The sequence below is a fragment of the Manis javanica genome, chromosome 7 (genome assembly GCF_040802235.1).
Source record: "Manis javanica isolate MJ-LG chromosome 7, MJ_LKY, whole genome shotgun sequence".
NCBI lineage: Eukaryota > Metazoa > Chordata > Mammalia > Pholidota > Manidae > Manis > Manis javanica.
Window position 1 is genome coordinate 5,840,054 of NC_133162.1, and position 18,715 is coordinate 5,858,768.

General features: G+C 45.8%; 1 protein-coding gene across 4 annotated transcripts in view; it reads left to right on the plus strand.

Annotated features, from left to right (window-relative positions):
• Positions 1-18,715, plus strand: part of ADAM12 (ADAM metallopeptidase domain 12) — a 328,481-nt gene that overhangs the window by 192,585 nt on the left and 117,181 nt on the right. For all 4 annotated transcript variants that reach the window (XR_012132960.1, XR_012132961.1, XR_012132959.1 and 1 more), the window contains exon 4: positions 8,070-8,148. Coding sequence is in view for 1 of the 4 variants with exons in the window: in XM_037011665.2 (XP_036867560.2) it covers positions 8,070-8,148 (79 nt within the window). In the remaining 3 variants the exon portion in view is untranslated. The remainder of the gene's footprint in view (positions 1-8,069; positions 8,149-18,715) is intronic.

The following is an 18,715-nucleotide window of genomic DNA, read 5'->3' on the forward strand; positions in this document are numbered from 1 at the left end:
TCACTTCAAGAACCATTATAAGCCCGTTCAAAAGACTTTCAAATTACAGATGGTCATTACGAAGGAGAAAAAGGAGCCCAAAACTTCAGGCCCTTGTGGAACGGCAGCTGCAGAGCTTCAGTGTCAGGATCCATAATTTCTCACCTGCTTCTATGTGCCAGCTGGTGACGCGATTGTCAAATCAGCCGTCCTGGGCTTAAAGAGACATCTACTGAGTCTCCAACTGTCAGTGGTGCCACATGAGATCTGCTCATTTCGTGAATGGACAGGGCCATCTGAAGAGTCCCAGATGACAGTAATAACATATTCCAGGATAAATACCACATGATTTGATCCAGAATCCTGTGTATTTGTGACTTAAAATGGAAGCAATATATTAAGAAATTATTTTGCGGGAAACTTAATTGTCTCCTGCAGTTTCCAAAATGCTGTATCAACAGTTTCATTTATTATAATTTGTGAAACTAAATGAGAAAGAGCTGGGAAAGGGGAACATCTTTTTATTCCAGGAAAAAAAAAAAGGCCCAAGTTGTTTTGGTCATTTTAGCAAGTGGAGAATAACAAAAGAAAATAGGATGTAAATGCTCATTGTTCTTACGGATGTGCAGCTCTAAATAGTTAGGATCCTCATGTGCTGAGATTGTAACCAGAAATAATTTGAATTTGTAGCTACATTGAATTGAGTGCTAAGAGAAACAACATAAGCCCCATTTTGGATTGTGGGAAAAAATAACTTCATAAAATGATGGGATATAACTTGCTGCTGCTTATTTTTCAGACCATCAGGACCCAGGGTTGACCAGTGAGAGATTAGGGTGAGGCAGACTTTGGAGCCAATCTCCACTGGCTTGGCTGTGTGGCTTTGGACAAACCACTAGGCCTCTCTGAGAGTTTCCATCTTCCTTGTCAAGCAGATGATAACAGTTCCTGCCCCACAGGGGCTCTGCCAAGATCAAGTAAGAAAGTGCATGTGAAAAGCAAGTGTCCTGGGGTCCACAACTGTGAGCACATGGCAGGGGGAGTGGGGGGATGGCAGTGCGGATGAAGGTCACAAGGCAGGCTGGTGATGGAGATGGTGACGGAGCTTTGCTGTCCCTCCCAAAATCAAGAACCCAGCACACATGTTGTTTGTTTACCAGGATGACTTTCCCCGTAAGGAAAACAAAAAGCACAGACCAGGTTCTGAAAGAAGTTCAAGCAAAACTGAGAATGTTAAAAAATAGCAGACTTCTGATTCTTTGTCTTATTTTTCATTTTCCTCCTCTTATTTCATACCACACTGCACTATGTTTATAGAGGATTATTCAGTTGTCTGATCTCTCCATCAAACGGTCGTGAAGATGGAATAATATCAACATTAAGAACCCTGATTCCAGCCACTCTGGAGTTTTCACTGAGAACCAGAATGCGTCCTTTCAGAGTACCAAGAATCCAGTCTGGGTACATACCGCTTTTTCTCTTGAGCTTTTGCCTCTATTTATTTATCTCTGGTTGAGGAATAGAGAATTTTCAATAAAGGATATTCATTTTAGTAACTAGGGAAATTCTGATCATGGTTTTTACTGATGGTTTTCATTGTGTGCATGTTTTGTGGGAGCCCCAGGCAGTTTTGCTACAGATACGTTTGTATGAGGCATGTATTTCCAAATTCTCATAAAAGAAAACCATTACCCAAATTTACATATGGGTGATTTGGTAATTTGTGGAATAATAACTTGTGGTGAAGTAAATCGTCACAGAAAACTGAATTGGGACCTTGGAATACCAAGTGGGTCTCCTAGGGCGACGGCTGAAGCCGCAGTGCTGGTGGGATCTAGTGGCGAGGAGTAGCCGCAGCGCCAGTTGGTATAACTGACGGGCAGAAGCCGTCTGGCGATGCTTTTGCATGAATGTGCTGCACAGAGTGATTAAAGCCTCCGACCACACGTACGGTGTTCAGAGAAATAATAGGGAAAAGTTGACGTGTCATCATTGAGGTGTTTTCATATTCTAAGTAATTGATGCCAATCTCTCAGCTTTCCTTTCCCTGTTTCCCTCATTTGAGCCGTTCTAAACCAGTGACAGGTTGTCAGGGTGGGTCCCCATGACCTGACAGCATTTGGAATCCTTGAAACAAGGAAGGAGTGAATGTGACTGCCCCCATCCCACAGCCCCTCTCTGATCAGTGACAACAATTGTGAACCATATTCCTCTTTTTTTTTTAAATTGATCCAATTAGTTTGGTCCATGCTTTCCAAATTGGGTTGCTTTTCTGTAATAACGATTCTGTGTTTGTCATCCACTTATATATTAAGCACTTGCTATGTGCCAGGCGTCATACTAGGCTTAGGGATGTAGTTTCAGCCCAATGGCAGAGGAGACAAGTCAGCAAAATCAGGGCAGAACAAGGGGCGTCCTGGGTCAGAATTCTGGCAGAACACAGGAGAAACATTTACTGGCCCAGGGGTGGGCAGAGAGAGAGGGGGGGGGGGGCTTTTGGGGGTGAAAACAAGTAGGTGCTTCTTCTTCCTCTTTTATGCTTTGGGGAATAAAATGGTCATTTAATGAAATCCATCTCATTCAAACTATGTAACTATAGTTTCAATAGGATCTAAGAAAAGAAATTCGGGGCACAATTTTTAAAGATATTCCAATCACTTCAGAAACATAAGAAATTTTATAAGGAAGAATGTTATATACACCGTAATATTTTAATGCAAATTCTAAATGATCGTTTCCAGACATATATCCCCAGAGACTTTAAAAATCAGAAAGTAGAATACTAAACTGGAAAGAATGAGATTCTACTCGCCCTCCCCTAAAGGAAGTGTGTGCTGTCTGAGTGTCTGCACCTCTGTCTTCTCTCCAGGCCCATGCCTAAAGCTGAGACTCACAGAATCAGCTGCTTACTGGACATTTCCAAGAGAATGTCTCCTAGCACCTCACACTCAACACGGCCAAGGCCAAACTCATCGCCTCCTCCCCCTCCTGTGAGAATTACCCCATCTCAGCTGACGGCTGAGGTTCCTGTTAGCTGTCCCCTTTCCTGAATTTCCCGTCCCACAGGCTCATGTCCTGGTCTGGCCCTTTGTTTAGATGCTCACACCAGCCTCCTAACTTCCTGCTTCCTGTTTGTCTCTGCCCTCAAAGTCTGGCCTACAATGGCTGTCAGTGTGGCCTGTAGCTCCAGACCTTGTATCTGCTCAGGTATTGGCACACTTAACGACTCCCCACTGTGTGGGCAAACGCAGTGATACTCGCCCATCAGTAGGGTTGGTCCCCAACCTGCCTGTCTGAGCACCAGCATGTCTCCCTGCCTCGAACTTAACACCCTGAAGGCTGGGATCTCCACGTAGCTTCACCTCTCTGCACCTGTCCTCCACTAACATGTTGTTTCTGTACCCTCCATGCATTTGAGAATGGAGTTACCTCTATCTGGAGAGTTCTCTTCCCCTCCCCACCCCCCATCTCTCACCTCACTACTTGCCTGTCACCTGTCTCCTCCTCCCCCACCTTTAGTGACTCATTGGGTCCCACCCACCCCAGACTGGGTTAGGAGCCTTTCCTTGAGCTCCCACAGTGCTTTGGGAAGTTGCTGTCATGGACAGCTGGTGACAGAGCCCTCTTTGGGTCTGCCCTTCACCAGACGGTGAGCTCTTAGAGTGTCTTATTCCCAATGTCCAGTGCAATAAACATGGATTAAATGAGAGAGTTTTGAGGTGTCACTCTTAACAGCAAAACAAATAGAAAACAGCAAAATCAACTCCTGGCATTTTATTTTCTGGTATAGGGAAGAACAGAATTCCTTTGTTAGATCGGCTAATCTAACAAGCAGAGAAAAATAATGTTTTGTGGAATTATGCATTCATCTTCTGTTTCCATTTGCTGACATCCAGAATTCATCTAATTGGATTTTCTCCTTGGGGAAATTAAAGGAAACGAGTCCATTGCTGTCACGTTTCCAACATAGTCATTGTCTACCCACCTCTCTCAGTTTTCTCCAAGGACCTTTGACTCCCAGCCCCTCTTAAACTTACATTTTGGAAAGCCTCAACCGAGTGCCTTCTCAGTTTTTCCCATGTCTCTTTGGCAAGTCCTTGCACCTAAGAAGGATACAGGACATATACTTCCTAGGGCTGGGAGGGGATGGCCCTAGATGAAAAGAGAATGTGCTGGCAACATTCTCCCCAAGTACAGTCATCCATCCACCCGTCCGTCTGTCCGTCTGTCCGTCCATCCATCCATCCATCCGTCCACCCCTCCGTCCATCCATCCACTCAGCACATACGTATCCAGCGCTTAGCCCAGCGCCTGCAGCAGGCACTCAGTAACCAACTTGTGACCAGCTTGTAAAGACAGCGGCACACAGCGGCTAAGAGTGCAAGTTCCGGAGCTGAACCCCTGGGGGCTGCCATACCCGTGACCTTGGGTGGTCCCCTTAACCTTCCTGTGTCTTGGATTCCCTGTTTAAATTGGGATAAAAATAGTATCTGTCTCACAGAGCCAGATGCTAGATGCTATGAGGATTACACGAAATACAGTTAAGGTGTTAGCACGGTGCCTGGTCTGGGGCCAACGAGCCCCACTGTGCTGGTGTCCTTGAGGGGGATACACACAAGTAAGCAAAGGGGTGTATGAATGAAACAGGAAGCCGAGGGGGTTCTGTGGTGTGGGGCACACTGACAGAGGCACCTTTAAGTGAGAAGGTCGGAGAAGGCCCCCTTGCAGCGACATTTAAATTACTGTCTGAACAATGAAAGGGAGCCAGCCCCATGAAAAGCCACGTGGAGAACGTTCCAGGCACGGCAAAGATATACAAGACCCTAAGTGGGGTGGGGTGTGGAATGTTCTAGAATGAGCCAGAGACAGTGTTGGCCAGGGAGGAGTAAGCCACAGGGAAGCAGCGCTGGGAAGGTGAGGCTGTATGCACCTGGGAGACAGTGGAAGACGCTGGGATTTCCTCCAAGTGCAGTGGGGAGGCATTTACACAGGGGATGTCTGGACCCTGGGGTGGGACCTGCACCCTCTGCCACTTCCCCAGGCTCTTCACAGCCTGAGGAACCCTGGGGCAGATGACTGGCACTGAGACAAAAGGACCAGAGATGGGATGCATCCTGTGACACAGCAGGTGGACCATGGGCACCCAGGTGCGGAGCCGCCCTGGGGGCACTGGAGTCATGGGGCTGAGGGCTGGGGATGCCTCGGGGGCCCCGGCGCCTGGCTGTCCTCCGTCTCTACCCCAGTCTCTGTAACACCTGTCACACCTGCACAGAGCTGCTACTGCACCGAGCTCCTTCTCCAGGCTCGGAGTAGGACAAGAGGCACGCAGCAGCAGTGTCTTGACTGCATGGGGACATGCTCAGGCTAAACTCCGGAGCCCTGGTGTCACCCCCTTGCAACCACAGGAACATACGATAGTGTTCAAGAACTCTCCAGAGCTCAAAATATGCAATGGTATTTCCATTTAAGTGTCATGGGGACAACAATGAAAAGCAGTAGGTTTTTGGAGGCAGAAATATTCACAGGTCTTTGTGTTTCTTCCTGAGTCACATTTTACAAGCTGGTAATTCATGTTACTGCTGCAAAACCCCAAACCTCCTTTGGGTCACAAGTTGGTCATCTACCAAGGGCTCACCTCCTCCAAAGCCTTGCTCTCCCGGCAGATTTTCTGCATCTCTCCAGCGTGAAGCAGGCCTGCTCCCTGGACCTCCATGTGGACTGGACTTCAGTTAGAAAGCACGTGTTCCTCCTCTGAGCATTCAGATACCTTGTCCGTTCGAAATTAGAGTCCAGCATTGTTAAGAATGGGATTACTAAACTATTCACAAGATACGAGATAAGTAAAATAATTACTAATGAATAATAAATAATATAAGCAATTATATGAATTTGAATTATATTAAATTTTCTTTTTCTCCTCCCTCTGTGATCGTGAAGCTGACCAAGCCCTCTTCCTCCCCAAGAACACTGAGGCAGTTAGAGGTCCTACCTGCCCGGTTGGTGGCTCCCGGCTCCTCCTTGCGGCATCGATCTGCTGCTCCTCTGTCACTTTGTCCCCTTTTCTGCAGCCTGTCCCTTTAGACGCGCCACAGCCCGCACATCCCCGCCTTTGGCACTGCGTCCCATCCTGCCGCTTCCCTCCGCAACCACCCTCTGGAAAGATTTGTGGACTGTCCCTGTCCCATCTGGTCTGTCTTGGCCCACCCCTGCTGCTGCCCTGTCCAGGCCACCAGCCCCCCACGCCTCCCTGGAGCTCTCTGCCCTGTGAAGGGCATTCGCCGTCTCCGGCTCCCAAGCCCTCCTCCTGGGCCTCGTGGCCTCCCCCACCTGCCCCTGCCCACCTCCCTGCCTCTGCCCCGCCTATCCCAGCAGAGCTGCGGTCCCCTGGCAGTGAGCCTGCCTGGGGGATGTGACAGCTCAAAGGAGGGACACGTACGAGTCGGGGGTTTGAGACCAGGCCAAGAGAGGGGTTGGCCTCCTCCAGCGCGGTCTGCGCCCTCGTGAGCAGAGTCAGAAGTGGGGGTGCGGGAGAATCGTGCGCCTTGTCAGCGCGTGTGAGAGATTTTCTGTGTTTCATATTTTTGGCACACTCTTCTCAAACACTTGCCGTTAAATACAGCACAACTCAGACCCTTTGTAAGGACCTGATTTAAACCAGGCATATCCTAATATATCAAAATCCGCATCAAATGGGGGAGAATACTCTCAGTTCTGGACTTGGCCAGGGGAAGGTCTAAAGGAATCTGACTGGGAGGAAAGCGTTTCTCACCCGATACATTTCCAGCATGCCCGCTTCTATTCTTCCCTGCATATTTACCAGGACTCTGGTTGCAAAACTCCACCCAAACCAGCCAAAGCAGAAGAGGGTTTATTGAGGCAAAGTCAGCCCCGGGCACCTGGAAGGCCTCCCCATCGGCCCTTTGTCGCAGCGGAGCACAGGCTGCGTCTTCCCTGGGCGGCGCCCTCCATAGCGGAGGGCCAGGCTGAGGGAAGCCCTGGGAGTATGTTCTCGGGGCTCTCAGAGCAAAGAGGAAGGAGACCTCTTCCCCAGACCCCAGCCCAGAGCATGCTTAGGGGAGACTGGTGTTTGTAGCTCAAGTCCCAGGCCAGATCTGGGTGGGAAGGAGAGCCCCCCCAGCAGAACAAAACGGCCTAAGCCCCCAGCCATGCTCCTGTTTGCCCTCCCTACCTCTGTGACACCCCTTCCCACACCGGGCTGTGTTTCCTCCACCTCCCAGCGGGCTGCAGTGCCCTATTGACCTTGGCGTTCCAGCAGCTTGTATAGCACCCAGCATGCAGTACATGCACGGGAAAATACTTGTTGCAGTTACTCCGACAGGGATAAAATAGTGTATATCACAAAAGAAATTGCGAGATCATTTAAAACCTGAAGAGATCCATGCTTGATTGTCATCAACAAAGATCTAGTAGACTGCATACAATGTTGGTTAGGATAAATAAGGGATTTTCTCCTCTTTCAGTCGTCTTAGACATTCAGTATTTCGGGTGTGTCCAAAACCATTTTTCTTCGCCTCCTGCTTTTAACACAGCATTGTTGCCTGAAACTCTCCTTGACATTCTGATGTCAACAGCTGGTCCTCTCACCTGTGGGAGAACCTGGGGGGGCAGTAGTGGGGATCCAGGATTACTTTCCAGCAGGCGGCTTTCCCGTTGATTCCAGATAGGGTAGCCCTGTGACTCCAGGCAGGCAGCTCCCCCACATACGACTTGTAAGAGAATGCGCATGTGTATGCATGTGCGAGCATTCCAGCATGCGTGTGCTGTGCCTGTGTGTGAGCATCAGTGCGGGCACACACCTGAAGGTAGCAGGAACGAGGACGGAGGGCGTGAGGGGGGCTCCACATGCTCTTCAAAGCACCACGCCTGGATGTCACTTGCCCGTGTCCCTTCCCCACTCCCTGGGTAACCTGAATAGGTGGAAGCCCCTCTGGGAGCCGCACTGGGTCACCTGTGAAATAAGGAGGCTTCCGACCCTGGCTGCCCTGTGGCCTAGACATGCACAAGCAGCATGTCGATGTGATTCTCTAATTCTGTTCCCATCTTTTCATGTCACTTGTATTTTTCCACAGCGGTCTCATTGCTAGCGGTTTCACAGAAACCCACTACCTGCAAGATGGCACTGACGTCTCCCTCACTCGAAATCACACGGTGAGTCCTGCATGTTTGCACTGCCATGACGCTCTGCAGTCAGATCTGTGCTTATGCTTTGTGGCTGTTTTATCCCAAGCAAAGTCGCCTGCCCAGATCCTTCACTCAGGCCCCAGGAATGCCTGCACGTCACCTGGCATGCGGGCACTGGCATTCCATCCTAGCCCCAGGAAGACAGTCAAGGCAGGGACGTCAGGACAGTCCTGGGATAAGGCTTTATGGCGGGCTGACGGTGAAACCCCAGCAACGGCAGGATGCTCCATGGCAAATCCTGTCTAGGAAACCCAGCCAAAGGGAGAGAGAGATGCCTCGGAGAGCAGTCAGCCCTGGGCTGAACTTGGCCGACTTAAACTTTCAAATAAAGAAACCCAGAGGAAGTCTGACTCTGCTTAACCTGCTATTATGAATGTATCTGCCATGTGAGTTTAATTCTGTATCGTGATTATCACTGTGGTATGACAGTAGCACCTCTCAGCCAGCTTTCCTGGTATTTGAATTTTTATATGTAACTTGGACTGGATGTTAATTTTATTTGTTCCTTGAACAAAATGCTGACTCTGCTTGGCCGCACATGTGACTAGAGGGGTTAAAAGAGTTGCTGCCCTCTGAGGACCAGGAAAGGTGCTTGTTCTAAAGAGCTATGGACATTTGTTTTAAAAAGAAGAAGCTTAGAGGAAAGCATTGCACTTGTAAGTGCATTGTATTTTCTCAGGGGTGGGGACAAGAGCGGTGGGCATCCACAATGGAGAACCCCCAAAACTTTGGCCCCCAGAAACTGCTTCCCCTGTGAAAAAGGGACCCAAAAAATCCCTAGTCTAAAGAAGGGGGCAACAGAGAGGATTGTCTTCAGATATCCTGGACTGAGGAAAGATTTCATAAAAAAATAGAGAAATGGCAACCCCAGCTCGCCTCTTACGCATGAATTTGGAATGGGGTAGACGGGTGTTCAGGTTTCTAATACCTGCACAGGAATGCAATCCCAGGCAGTATATTAACCTCAAAACCTATCCCAGATCAGCAACCTGTGGTCCCACGGTGCCAAGCTGAAGGCGACCCAAAGTAGTTCTACAGGAATATTTATACAGCCCGGATTACGTGAGATGCCCATGCAGAAAACAAAGAATAATAAAAATATTAAAGGTGAGCCCCAAATCAAAATTACAAAACACACGAGGAAGAAAGACCAGATAAGTGAGGGTCAGCATACAAGAGAAATAATAGAATTAACACCTTCCGGAGTATGAGGTAATTGAAAAAAAAAAAAGAAAGAAAAACAGAAAAAACATTAAATATTTTAAAGAGAACAGAATAGACCTAATAGAAATTCAAGAGTGAAAATACAGGGGAAAACTTAGGAAAGAAGCAATATTTAAACAGAGTGTGATGAGAATGATTCTAAATCTAAGAAAGACCTGAGTCCCAGGCAGGAAGAAGGAAAAATAAACCCACTCCAGGAGGGCTTGTAGTAAAATTGCAGAACACCAAAGATAAAATCTTAAAGCCACCAGAGAGAAAAGAGAGATTTGTACTAAATAGCAAGCCAACAACTGACTTCTCGTTAGTAGCTATGGAATTAAAACTTCACAGAGCTGAGGGGAAATCATTGTCAGCTTCAATTCTGTACCCAAACTATTTTACAAAAATGAGAGTGAAATACATTTTCACACAAAAACAAGAGGATTTACTACTCTCAGATTCTAACAGAGACTATCTACGGCAGGAAAACTACCAAACACCTTAGTAAGAAGGAAATTGAACACAAGGGGCAGGGAAGGATGTCAGAGGTAATAGTACACAAAATAATTGCATGGGAGTACGTCTGAACAAGCTATTTAAAATAATAATCACAACAGTGATGCCTGAATTTGGATGTTTTAAAACAAGGTAAGTAGATTCAAAACAGTTTAAGAATTTGTTGTACTAGAGGATAATAAAAATGCTGATTGTATTTATATTTTAATAAGTAAAGTATGTGCCTTGTAAATTTAAGTACAACCATGAAAAAAATAGAAAAGCAGAATGTATAACTCCAAATAACAGAGGGTGAGCAAAAATAGTATATCAACCTAGTAGGGGGCAGGAAAGAAAGGAGTTTTCAAGAGAAGAAGAGTAAATATGAAACACATCAAAGTAAGATACAAATGTATCAGCACATTAATCTAATTATATGTAAATAGGTTGAATCTGTTGCTGAGCAGCTGCATCTGAGGAAGTTCTCTGCGCAGTAGGTGAAACTTCAGCGTGGACAGGAGAGGGTTTTTGACTCTGGACAAGAAGAAAGAATTCTCGAGCAGGTCAGAGGAGTACGGGCAAGGAAGGAGTTCACTGAAGTCTGAGTACCAGGGACTGGCAGCAGCCTTGCAGGCAGCTGAGAACGTGAAAGTACAGAGGGAAAGACGGAAAGTTCGCTGAACTCTTTCTCAGCCTAGTGCAGATTCTCTTACCAACCCCCGAAGCTAGGGTCACTGCTTGGATCTGCGTGGTGTGAGGACTAGCATCTACTACTTTAGGATTTGGAGGAGCTGCAGAGCATGGGATAGAGTGAGATTATGTTCTGAGAACTTCTCAAAGAAAGGAAGTTTTTAGGCAGGCTACTTACTAAGAGGCGATGGTGCAGCTATAGTTCCGTCCGGGTCACGCAGGTGACAGGAACTTGCAGGCCTAAATCAGAGCTCTCAGCAGCTCTTCCCTACTTACCAGGAGTAAAGCGGAGACAGAAGGAAGACTTGGCAATGAAATAAAAAAGCAAAGAGATAAAATGCAATAGTTTGAGCAGAGAGAAGGCTTTATTTTTAAGTACTCACTTAAAGAAAGGAAAGTGAGGGCGTCTTCAGAGAGGAGGCGGGCTGAAAGGCTGGGGGTTCCCTCTTTAAAGTCTTTCAAGAAAGGGGAAGAGGGCAGTGGGGCAGGGATTGCTGGGTGTAGGCTTGACTTGTGGTCTCATGATTGTAAGATAAATTGTAGCCGGAATAAGAAGGCAAAGACAGGCAACAAATGGCCAGGTAATTTATTTAAATACCCCCGGGTGAGGTTCTGTGGCCTTCTTGTCAGAGGCCAGAGAAGTCACCCCCGGTTGAGGAGGTGGGGGGCTTATAAGGGATTAGGAGAGGGAGGAGTGGGCAAGCTGTCCTAGGGGGCGTGGAGAGGTATGATTGGCTAAAGGTGACATAATAGTCAACTAGAAACTTTTTTCTTTCCAAGAGGGAGGAGGCTGACATCCGGGTCCCAGTTGGCACATCAGGATGGAATTCAGGGAGAGCTGTCCCCTTTCCATGTAAGGCACGGACCTTGGGGTCTGGTCTGTTCTCCCCCTATGGCAACTCTCTGTTCTGTTTGCATGTCCTTGTTTTTCCTTCCTCCAGCCTAACAATGATGTCTCTCTCTAGTGAAGGACATTATGTCCTAATCTGTAGTCAGTCTTCTAGAAAATTCTGTAAGATAAACTTAACACAAAGAATTTATTGATCCTGTTCTTCTCTAGGATAGTGGTTACTTTCAAGCACAGGGAACATATCAATTAAGACTGCTTAACCCTGCCTTAATGTTGGGTAGGCTATTGTCTGATTGCCAGAGAATATGTTAGGAATCTTACTTCTCAATCTGTACTTTTAAAAACGGAATCTTGGCCTTAAGATGGAGTCTTTTCTGCTCTTACTATACTGTGTATATCTTGGCATTTTTCATCATAGGTAGGCAAAGTTAATTATGATGCTTGTTTCATGTCCCTGCCCTATGTCAAATCTGTTTGTTAAAGTAAGAACAGATTATCTGCTTAACATTTAATATTCAGCTACAAATTTTTATAAGATTCACACTCAAAATACACAATGGTTATGATAGGAACAGAAAAAGATACAGTAGACAAATCTTAACCCAAAGAAAGCTACCATAGTAGTACTAATATCAGAGCAAGCTAGATCTTAAGGTAAAAATATGTATTAGTAGGCATAAAGGGGGCAATTACTTAATGATAAAAGGAATAATTCAAAAGGACATTAAAAGAATTGTGAACCTATATGCACCAATAAAATAGTCTCACGATATATAAAGCAGTAATCAGAAGAATTACAATGATTGACAAATGCACAACCAAACAGGAAGATTTAAATATACCTCTCTTAGAAACGAAGACTTTGAAAAATTAGAAGAAATTAATGAAAAGGAAGACCAAAAAATTGATAGAATCAATTAAACCAAAGGCTGGCTCTTTGAAAATATTAATAAAATGAACAAAACACAAATCAAGAAAAAAAAAAGAATTCCCAGGTAAACAATAGTAGCAATACAAAGAGCAATGTAACTATTCCTATATAGAGATTTTTTTAAATTACAAGAATATTATGAACAAAAAACTATTTTCTTAAAAATGTAAATTACTAACACTGGTTGAAGGTGATATATAAAAATTTAAATAAAACTATATAAGGAAATGAAGTCAATAATAGTATTTTTTAAATCCAACCAGAAAAAGCGCATCAAATCCAAATGATTTTGTCAGGTGAGTTTTTTACCAAACCTACAAAGAACAAATGGTTTCTGAGATTTAAAAAAAAAATGTTAAGGGAGGAAAGAGGAACTACCTGAATCAAAAAAAAGAATCCACAAAACAAATACTATAGACTAGTTTCAGTTATGAACATAGTTGAAAAAATCCTAAATAAAATGTTATGAATCATATCCAGCACATATTTTTAAAAATATATTATGACCAAATGGTACTTATTAGAGGAATGCAAAGATAGTTCAACATTAGCATATCTAACAATATAATTCAGTCTATTATCTTCAGATGGAAAATACTATTATAATTGACATTTCTTTAAGTATAATCTATATTATTTATTATGTAGCTTATAAGTGCTCTTGTTGGTGGGGGGGGGGGGGTGTTAATCTCCTTTCTGCCCCCATAGAGCATCACAGTAACTTGCATATACTAGGTTTTTAAAAAATTCAGTTAGCCATTGCAGCATCTTAGCTGACGCCCTTAAGTATCCATTCATTCATTCATCAGCAAATAGTTATTAATCACCTTCTGTGTAGAGGCAGTGTTAGACTATGAGGATACAGGTTGAATAAAATATATTCTTGGGGGCATATAATTTCTGCTTGAGAGGCAGGACATTTTAAAAACAAAAATAGCTATATTTTAATGTAATGCCACAATAAGAGGTATATACAAGATACCATCGGAACATGTGAGAGGCCCTGGTCAGTTTAACTCATTGTGATTTGGGGCAGGGGCTGGATACAAGCATCGTGATTAATTTTCCAAAAAGCCAAGATACAAACAATATAGTAAAAACAGGAAGGATTCCACCTTAAAGATATACAATCCATTTTAAAAATCAGGAAATTAGGAGGTAAGATTCCTAACATATTCTTTAGTAAATAGACAATATCTCAACCCACTTTGGGGTCAGGGAGGGCGGTCTTAATTGATATGCTCCCAAAGGGAAGCTACTATCCTGAGAGGCACCGACCAATTTCTTGTGTTAATTTTGTAGAATTACCTGGAGGACTGATAATAGAAGAGAAGAGACATAATGTCTCACTGGAGATGAGGATTTTGAGACTACTTTACAAGTCTGTAACCCCCCCTCCTTTGTCACATAAAAGAGGAAAACCCCAGCCTTTCAGCACACCTCCTTTCTGAGGATGCCCACACTTTCCTGTCTTTAAGTGGGTACTTTTCAATAAGCTTTCTCAACTTAATTGTGTTCTGTTTCCTTGCACTTTTCCAGCCGTAAGCGTCTTTATTACCTCATTATTTCATTCTCTTTTCTAGACTTCAGCGCAAGTCTTCACTCTTTCTGTCCAGCTTCAACTTCCTTGTTCTCCGCTGCCTGCGAGGCAGCGGCCATTCAGTACTACTCTCACTTGGATGAATTCCTTCCTCACCTACCCTCTTCCTGACTGCTCGACAATTCTTTCTCACTCAAAGTCGTGAACCCTCCCCCATCCTGGTTAAGGTTTCACCTGGTGCTCCAGGAGAGACCCCCGCCCCCCAGACACAGCTGCCGGGCAACAATTGGAGGCCATTTCACTGGGGAAGTGATATTTAATCTAGGTCTTTAAAAATGGGTAAAGAAGAGGAAGGTTGGGATGAAATCCTTCAGTAAATGCTAAGGAGTTTGGACTTTACCTTACTGAATACTGGAAGCCATAGAAAGCTTTCATGCAGGGCAATGGCATATTCAGTTCTACGCTTTTGAATGTGTCTCTGATGGCAGAATGGAAGAAAGATTGGTAGGAATGTTGGTAGGCAGAAGGCAAGAAGATCTGTGAGGGGCTTCATGTAGTTGATGAAGGTTTTGCCTACGGAAGTAGGTTTTTCAGTGGAACTGGCCAGATTCAGGAGAGATGAGGAGGCAGAAGAGACAAGATCTGGTGCTGGTAGACGAAGGAGGTGTCGCCCACAGGGCTCCCCCTTCTGCCCAGGCCGTCAAGTGGGCATTTTTTCTAACTGGCACTATTAACGAACAGTTGTTGGTTTTGGAAGGCGGAAGGGACAATGAGTCCAGGTTTGTCCCTGTTGCGTTTGCGGAGGGACGGCCAATATAGGTGTTCAGTGGGCAGTTGGATATATTCACCCGAGTACAGGAGGAAGACAGAGGCCAACATGCGCATCCGAGAATCAGTCTCCGGTGTAACCAGCAGTTGGTGTCGTGACCCATGCTTGACTCTATGTTTTTCTCCTCTGATGATCACTTTAAAAATATGCTGTTAGAGTTAGCACTAAGGCTGTCCTCACAGTGTAAATTGTTGTTCCAAATAGAAACAGAAAGGGGGATCCTAGAAGTCCTGTGACAATAGGCCTGAGTCCTCCAAATATCTGTTTTATATGGTGACGAATGGTACTCGTCTAATCAGGACATTTCCAGACTGTTAGATATGCTTCCAGAGTTATTTTAACCATTTGGTGTTTTCTGTTTCAATCTCCCGTACTGATTTTCCTTTCGTAGGTATTTTTCATATTTTTTTCTTCATTTGGGAAGAAAAATGTGATGAGAAAGAAGAAGAAACAGGGGGACTAGATAAAACTAGCGTCCAACAGCTGCCAAGTCTGTTTTGGACTTGGACTGCCGGGGCCCAAGGCTACAAATACAGGGCCTTAGAAAACTGCCTGGTTGGCAGGGTGCCAGAATGTGCACGGCAGTGACTCTGTGTGGTTGGAGACTGTTTTTCTATTTATACGATTGTTGTATGTATGGGGAGAGGACTTATGTTTTTCTTTCTCCCCAGTTGTCCACGAGGTAACTGTATAGGCAGGGAACGTCTGCCCCACCCTTCTGCTCACTGCCGTGTTGTTCTCCACGGAAGTGCCTTTCTGGGGAGCAGAGGTAGGAGGAGGCAGGCCCGACAGCGCGGGGTCCCTGCTGCCTGGGACGGTGGTGGAGCCCTTGCCTTGGATGGGCCATGAGACAGGCCTCGCCGCCCTGCCGCAGTTGTGGAGGGCGCCTCCCTGTGCGGAGCATTCTCAGCAGCAGTGTTCCGCAGCACCAGCCCCACCGGGACGGGTTCCCAGGCTTGGCCAGCAAAGCAGGGCTGGGGGTGAGGACTGAAAATTGCAGGTAGTCGCACGTCCACCTAGGCCTGAGTTGTACCCTCTAACAGAATATGCCAGGAGCCTCCTTTGTGGAGGCAGTTAAGCTCATAGTGTGTTTTGATCTTCATCTAACTGTGAATCTGTCTTCACTCAGCGGTGTAACTGGAGGATGGGATCACTGGCACCCCCGAGCCTCCACAAACAACACGCATGTATTGCTTTTACAATTAGAAAAATAATGATTTATCTCATAATCCAGAATCTACCTTCCCCCGTTCCTCTGAGTGCGTTCTGAGACGTCAGCTATGTTACTGTAAAGATAAGGAGGGAATAGTCTTGCTCATTAAAAAAGCCCCGCAGCCCCAGACAGCCGGCCCTTCCAGCAGAAACCCCTTAAGGGGCACCCAAGACCCCGTATGGCCGGATGGTGAGGAGGCAGATGCCGCTTTAGGGGCTTTCCTTTTATCGAATCAGGCTGGAAAACAAAAAGCAATGTGCTGACTCACCTCCTTATCCTCTACAGTCAGCCCACAATGAAGTCTCCTGACTTTAAGATTATATATAACATAAGAACTGCTTTTTGGCTGTCGTGTCCTTACTTTGTAATATTTCAACCGTCAGTGTAAGCTGGTTGACAAGCAGAGTAGTGGCTGATTTTAATTTGGGGATTGATTGCCCGTCTTTTATCTCTCTCTTGTCCTAACAGGATGAAATATTTGTGGCTTTAGCCTTCACTGGCCACATCTAAGGGAAAATTATGTTTTATACTGTCATTTTTAATAAGGCCTTTGGGAGACAATGCACATGACATCTATGCTATTTACATCCCAAAAGACAACTCCGGGACAGACCAGAACAGCCCTCCAGAAAGTCTCCTAAAACCCATCATTGGTGCTTCGGTAGAAACCCCAGGTGGTGATGCCTGTTGCACCCATGTTAGTGGAGTACTGCCACAGAGTACAGCAGGGATTAAATACAGACAATGGGTCCCACGCAGGGCTGAAGGGAGGAGCCTGACATTGTCCCAAGAATCCCAACCCTAATTAGAATTTATCATAAATACACTGAAGGAAAGGCTGAGGGGCCTCATCTGTTCTAAGAGATCATGGAAGGCTTCATGGAGGAAGAAACATGTGCGCCAAGATCTGAAGGTTGAGTTGGCATGAACCAGGGCAAGGCAAGGACAGTTTGGGCTGATACCAAGTTTTATGTGGAGGTGGGGCAGTATTTAAAAGGTGACAGTGTTTAAAAATTAAGAGTGTGCAGGACTTGGAGGCCACAGTGATGCATTTGGTTGTCATTGAGGAATATTAGGGAGCTATCAAAAGGTCTCAGCCAAGGGGCTGTCATGACCAGGTACGGGCTTCGAAAGACCCCACTGCCTGCAGCATAAAGAGATACTCGGAGGCAGCAAGAGCAGGGGTTCAGCGAGATCAGTCAGGGGGCTCTTGTGGAGGAGCCTGAAGGCCAGATGGGAAAACATGGCTGCAGAGGCCAGGGTGTGGGGGTGCAGGAAGGGAAAAGCTCTGGCCTCATGCACATGAGCGAGACGCAGAAAAGTTTCCTCTGTGGTATGTGTGTCATTGAAAAAACTTATGAAAACATTTGCTATGACAGATGTCAATAGGGGACCAGTCAGTGTTAACTGAGGCTGTCTGTCAGATAGGTATGGAATCCAGTATTTGGCCACAAGTGTTGTTTGGATGACAGTCCATCCATTTCCATGGCAAATGTTTCCTATCAAAAAGGAATAGAATCTTCTGTAATCAGCTTGGACTGAATGTGTCAGGGTAGATGGACATTAGGGAGTCAACCGCATTCCATTACAGTTAGACAACATCTGAAAAGTGTGAGAAGATGGTTCTGGAGGTAGGACGGAAGTCAGAGATCACATCCCCTAAGGGTACCAGGTGTAAGCAAGGCCCATTGTCACATTCTTAAAAAGTGATTTTGAATGGAATTAATTTTCCTACCATCACTGTACTCTGCACACATCTAATTAATCAGGCCTTCCAGGCTTGCCTCTCTCTCAGAAGGCTGCTCTGTCTTTCACCAATGGAGGCACTGGGCCCCCTCCGTCTGCTATGTGGCTTCCCGCCTGCCCAGCAGCTCACCCCCAATCCTTATCCCCTGACACTTCTACTGCTCCAGCCCAGTCCTCCTTTCTTCTTAACTGGAAGGTGCCATGCCCACCAAGCATTTTCTCCCACTTGCAGTATCACCTGGACTTAATCCAGTGCCCAGCCCTGCCTAAATGAACCTTCTAGAACATCTTTCTATTATGCCTTTCCCTGTTGCACTTTATTTTGATCCTCCCAAATTATCAGTAGCTTCCCTATGCCCCTTCAATCAAGTTTCTTAGACCGGTATTCACATTCCACAGTGGTGACATGCCCTACCTTTTAATGCATTCATTCATTCATTCATATTATGCTCATTTAACATCACGTATTTGCTCAGTGCCCAATGTGACAGCCAACATGAAGTAAGCATCCACAATATGCAAGTCATTGTGCAAAGTGCTTTTCATACATTTTGTTGTTTGATCCTCACAATAAATTGGTTCTTGCTATTTTTATACCCAGATGAGGAATCTGAGATAGACAGGGAATAAGTAACCAGGCCAAGCCCACAGCTAAGAGGACTCAAACCCACATAGTCTGACTCTAGAATCGGACTCCCCGTCACTATGGTGCCCTGCCTCTGATTCACTTGAAACAAACTGTTACATGTTCCTGGTTTGGGTGTTTGTTGTAATGGAATTGGTCTATAAAACTGTAACAAGGTGTAGCACAGGAGATTCTGCTGACCTGCAGTCCTGGAATATGGGGAGAGGACAGGCCAAGCAACCCTCTGGGAATTTGCCAGGTGTGTTGCTCTGAAGCCCCACTGAACTGCGGTCAGTAGAAGTCCAGTGCACTGTGGCAGAAGGGAGGAGGACTCAGTTCCTGTCCTCAGGGGACATGCAGACCACAGATGCCATGATGTGCCCGAGACAGGGATGCTTCAGGAGCCGAACGC